At 39.5% G+C, this 6,000-nt stretch overlaps 1 protein-coding gene across 1 annotated transcript in view; it reads right to left on the bottom strand.

The window, feature by feature from the left end:
* Positions 1 to 2,382: 2,382 nt before the first annotated feature.
* The window catches only part of degs2 (delta(4)-desaturase, sphingolipid 2), a 61,702-nt gene continuing 58,084 nt past the window's right edge, over positions 2,383 to 6,000 (bottom strand). Inside the window, exon 3 of the mRNA XM_073039679.1 lies at positions 2,383 to 3,116. Within this exon, the coding sequence (XP_072895780.1) occupies positions 2,973 to 3,116 (144 nt within the window). The 3' untranslated portion in view covers positions 2,383 to 2,972. The remainder of the gene's footprint in view (positions 3,117 to 6,000) is intronic.

Below are 6,000 nucleotides of genomic sequence, written 5' to 3'. Positions count from 1 at the left end.
TTTGTGGCTGTTTGGTTTTCCTGGGATCTGGAGCAGCAATTTGCAAAATAATCCTTCTAGTTCTGTTGTCTTACATTCTCATTACCTGTGACACAGGCTGCCTACATGAATAGCAATGACTCTTCTGAATGAGACCATTGGTGCATTCATTTAGAATAATTTAGGGCTCAAATCATGTCCAATGAATGATTTATCTACACCAAGGAACTCACAAATGAGAGAGAAAAGGGCCCTTCCAGCAGATTGAATCCAATCCTTCCATCACTCAGCTCTTTAAATAAAAGCTGTAATCTACTCGATATTGTAATGTAAACACTTCTCTGGCATTTGAAACTATTAAAGCAAACAATATTCAAACTCCTTTTATTCAGGGGAGCATTCTGCTCTTAATTACATAACTGATCAGAATTTACATTATGGGTTGTCTTGCCTCACTGCATTATTGTTTAAAACTTTATTAATTGCATTCACATTAACCCACTGTAACTGCAATTTTAACAATCCTTAAACTACCTAATGTATTAAATAGAACAGGAAGTGACATGCATTCATCGTGGGAGACACTGCTTACTTTCTGCGCAAGGATGTGAGAAGTACCAAATGCTTGGATAGGTCAAGGTCTGATTCCGTAGCTGCTGTCGATGCGACTCATCAACTGATCAGAGCACAGAGACTTCTATGTTATCCACCCACAGAGCAATTTTAAAAGTAATGCCAGCTTGCTGTAACCAGAACTACAAAGAGATACTTCTACAAGGCTGCTGATAGGATAATAGTCCACTAACATATTAAAACATTTCTGCTGTCTCATTTCTTAGCTGAAATTTATGAAATCTTTCTTCTGACTTGGATATATTTGATTCTCACTACTTATGACACACACTTCTCCACTTTTAATTCACCCTCACCAACAAGGATCATCAGGCGTGATAAATAAATGCAGACCAATCTTATAAACTTATACATATAAACAAAGTACGACAACTTAGGATCACAGCTAACTTACAAAGCATCATGTCTGCTGATTCAGGAAGAGCTATCCGACCTGTACTGTACAAAGAAATGCACGCTGCCCTCATGACATCAGAACACCACAGTGTCTTTTAGAACACAGGGTAAAACTGACTTGAGGCAGCAGCATTTCCCCAAGGTCCACATAATTAAGGTAGAAATCCACTGTTCATATATTCATACATCTCAAAGTCACCCCCCCCCACAGACAGAATGATAGCTTGAAGTGTCATTATTGCAATAGATTACTATCAGAAAGAAACAAAATACACCTGAGCATGCTGAAGCATTATCATTCAGACTCTACCTGTCAAAGCTTCAGCCGCTGATATTGTCGTCGTAAGAAGTTCTTTCTCACTGAGCGAAATGCAAAATAAAATTACATACACAAGCAGGTCAGTTCAAGTTTTGTTTTGATTACAAACTTCATACACACATGTATTTAGGCATAATGAAATGTTCTACAAAGCTATTGTCATATATTTGTCTATATTTGTACTGCTATTTGTTAGCGAAATAAATTACCGCTTTAAAAATGATTTAGCCAATCGATCTCCACTAATATAATTTTATCTGTGAAAGCAGTATCAAGAGAAATCTCATTATCTGATGGTAGTGAAAGGAGTGAAATTTTAGCTGAATTTGATTGCATATTTTGTAATAACTCAAGCAAATTCCAATGATTGCTTCATCTATGATATTTAAATTAAATTTGGTTTTGGAGCCTATGAAATATAACTGGAGCTTCACCTCTAAATCTGTACACAAGCTTATGCTCCTTAAAACTCTGGGAACAGAGTAAAGTTAGGTGATCCATTTTCTTTTTACGAAGGACCAGATGCTTATAAACATATTTTAGTTATTAAGATACGCACAGGAGCAAAAGGTGATGGTATAATGACAAGAAATATGCCACTTTAAATTTCTTTCACATGTTACAGCATACAGAGAATTTGTAAAACTACAGATCCTCATTTATGTTAATTGGACATGAGTATTTTTAAAGTAGGAATGGAGGCATTCCAGATTATCAGCATCTTCAGTACAGATAATCACTCCTAACTGCATTATGACTGTAGAATAACAAATGGCCCCTACATTTTTTCCACACTACTTTACCTGCTGCCAATTTACAGCAGTTTTTTAAAAAATTGCAGGTATTATTAAATGCAACAAATTTCTAAAACCGAACGTTAATTCTTTTTGCTGTGGAGAATGAGTTATTCATTCATTTATTATTGGACCTCAGTGAATGCAATGAACACCACGTTGATATATTTAATAAAGATAAGTTGACCCAATCTGATTATGGGACTCTTTGGACTTGGTGATTTTATGAGAGAGAAAAGACAGGGTTTGATATTGCAGTAATAAAGCAACTCCCCTCTCTAGGGCAACTTTATTCAAATAACACATGCATCGCCCAATGTGTATACCTCAACTGAAAGATGTTATTTCACTAACAGTGCATCTGCACAAGATTTGTAGCGTTATTAGCAGTTCACAGCAACGTTGCAGTAGAAACCAAGCCTCACCTCAGAATCACAGAGGACACTAGTCAGGGGTGAGCAGAATTCTGCTTCATTTTGGAGTCTGTTTACATCTTGACTCAATATTGGTGTGAAGCCAAAGTTTTCCCAAAATGAAAAACTGGACCTAAAATATTTCAGTGCTTAAGCAAAATACTGGCTCAACAACTGGGTCAGAATCAGAATTATTTTGAATGGTGCTAAAAATATTTGTAATTCAATGACCTTATTTAATATCATAATTTTGTGATACCATACAGCAGACTATTTAACTTAATTATATTAAAAGAACTGTTAGTTCATGTAAATATTGAGTCTAATTGTTGAGATGTCTCTTCACGCAATGGCTAAAGCTAACTTATTTCAGATTTTTTTTGCTTTCATTTCTGATTGCTAGGAATTGCAGGATTTTCTTCTCTATTTCTGTTCCCCTCAATCATCCTTCACAAGCTTGCATTCCCTTTTAATCCTGGAGTAAGGACCAATGCTGTCATCAAAAACGAAGTCCCAAAGCACACGGACCCAGGATGTATGCTGGGGCAGGTTCTCATAGTACTCAGGAGCAATCTCTTTCACCTGCAAGAGCAACAAAAGATCAGTTAGAAGAAATGAAATATTTAAGCTGGAAATTTAATTTCAATCAAAGTCAGTATGTACACTCAGTATCCAGTTTATTAGTTACACCTGTAAGCCCGCTTGTTAATTGCAAATATCCAACCAGCCAATCATGCGGCAGCAATCCAGAGCACAAAAGCATGCAGGCATGGTCAAGAGGTTCAGTTGTTGTTCAGAACAAACATCAGAATGGGGGAGAAATGTAAATGTGAAGAAAGCATGAGAACACCTCTACTTCCTTAGGAATCAGCAGAGACTCAGCATGAGATCAAAAACTTTGACAAACTTCTAAGGATGTGTGGTGGAATGTGTACTGGATGGTTGCATTATGGCCTGGTATGGGAACACCATTGCCTTTGAACAGAAAATCCTAAAAAAGGTAGTGGATTCGACCCAGTACATCAAGGGTAAAGCCTTCCCAACCACTGAGCACATCTACATGAAATGTTGTCATAGAAAAGCAGCATCCATTATCAAAGATCCTCACCATCCAGGCCATGCTCTTTTCTCACTTCTGCCATCAGGTAGAAAGCACAAGTGACTCAGGACTCACAGCACCAGGTTCAAGAACAGTTAGTACCCCTCAACCACCAGGCTCCTGAACAAACAAGGATATCTACACTCATTCTATTTCTGGTGTTCCCACAACCGATGGTCTCACTTTAAGGACTCTTTATCTTGTTATTTTATGCTCTCATTATTTATTGCTATTTATTTAAATTTGTTTTTGCACAGTTTGTTACAGCTACGGTTCTGTAGATTTGCTGAGTATGCCTGCAGGAAAAAGAATCTAAGTCGTATGTGATGACATGTATGTACTCTGATAATAAATTTTATTTTGAACTTTGAAATGTGATCTAAGTGACATTGACATTGGAATGATTGTTGGTGCCAGATGGGGTGGTTTGAGTAGCTCAGAAATGGCTGATCTCCTGGGATTTTCATGCCAAACAGTCTCTAGGGCTTACAAAGAATGGTGCAAAAAAACCCCAAAAAAAGCACAACATGCAGTGAGTGGCAGTGCTGTGGGGTAAAACACCTTGGTACTGAGAGAGGTCAGAGGAGAATGGCCAGACTCTTTCTCACTGACAGGAAGGTGACAGTCACTTTAATAAACACATATTACAACAGTGTTTTAGAAACACAGAAAACCTACAGCACAATACAGGCCCTTTGGCCCACAATGCTGTGCCGAACATGTACTTACTTTAGAAATTACCTAGTTACCCATAGTCCTCTATTTTTCTGAGCCCCATGTACCTATCCAAGAATCTCTTAAAAGACCTTATTGTATCTGCCTCCACCACCGTCACCCGCTGCCCATTCCACGCACTCACCAATCTCTGCATTAAAAAATTACCCCTGATATCTCCTCTGTACCTACTTCCAAGCACCTTAAAACTGTGCCCTCTCATGTTAGCCATTTCAGCCCTGGGAAAAAGCCTCTGACTATCCACACAATCAATGCCTCTCATCATCTTATACACTTCTATCAGGTCACCTCTCATCCTTCATTGCTCCAAGGAGAAAAGGCCAAGTTCACTCAACCTATTCTCACAAGGAATGCTCCCCAATCCAGGCAACATCCTTGTAAATCTCCTCTGCACCCTTTCTATGGCTTCAACATCCTTCCTGTAGTGAGGTGACCAGAACTGAGCACAGTATTCCAAGTGAGGTCTGACCAGGGTCCTATACAGCTGTAACATTACCTCTCAGCTCTTGAACTCAATCCCACAGTTGATGAAGGCCAATGCACCTTGTGCCTTCTTAACCACAGAGTCAACCTGCACAGCAGCTTTGAGTGTCCTATGGACTCGGACCCCAAGATTCCTCTGATCCTCCACACTGCCAAGAGTCTTACTATTAACGCTATATTCTGCCATCATATTTGACCTACCAAAATGAACCACTTCACACTTACCTGGGTTGAACTCCATCTGCCACTTCTCAGCCCAGTTTTGCATCCTATCAATGTCCCGCTGTAATCTCTGACAGCCCTCCATACTATCCACAATACCCCCAACCTTTGTGTCATCAGCAAATTTACTAACCCATCCCTCCACATCCTCTTCCAGGTCATTTATAAAAGTCACGAAGAGAAGGGGTCCCAAAACAGATCCCTGAGGCACTCCACTGTCACCGACCTCCATGCAGAATATGACCCGTCTACAACCACTCTTTGCCTTCTGTGGGCAAGCCAATTCTGAATCCACAAAGCAAGGTCCCCTTGGACCCATGCCTCCTTACTTTCTCCGTAAGCCTTGCATGGGGTACCTTATCAAATGCCTTGCTGAAATCCATATACACAACATCTACTGCTCTTCCTTCAATGTGTTTAGTCACATCCTCAAAAATTTCAATCAGCCTCATAAGGCACGACCTGCCTTTGACAAAGCCATGCTGACTATTCCTAATCATATTATGCCTCTCCAAATGTTCATAAATCCTGCCTCTCAGGATCTTCTCCAGAAACTTAACAACCACTGAAGTAAGACTCACTGATCAATAATTTCTTGGGCTATCTCTACTCTCTTTCTTGAATAAGGGAACAACATCTGCAACCCTCCACTCTTCCAGAACATCTTCTGTCCCCATTGATGATGCAAAGATCATTGCCAGAGGCTCAGAAATCTCCTCCTTTGCTTCCCACAGTAACCTGGGGTATATCTCATCCGGACCCAGTGACTTATCCAACTTGATGTTTTCCAAAAACTCCAGCAAATCCTCTTTCTTAATATCTATATGCTCAAGCTTTTCAGTCCACTGTAAGTTATCCCTACAATCACCAAGGTTCACTTCCGTAGTGAATACTGAAGCAAAGTATTCATTAAGTACCTCCGCTATC

Source organism: Hemitrygon akajei, chromosome 3 (genome assembly GCF_048418815.1).
Source record: "Hemitrygon akajei chromosome 3, sHemAka1.3, whole genome shotgun sequence".
Lineage (NCBI taxonomy): Eukaryota > Metazoa > Chordata > Chondrichthyes > Myliobatiformes > Dasyatidae > Hemitrygon > Hemitrygon akajei.
The sequence above is the reverse complement of the archived record's forward strand: the minus strand, read 5'-3'. Positions and strand labels throughout refer to the sequence as shown.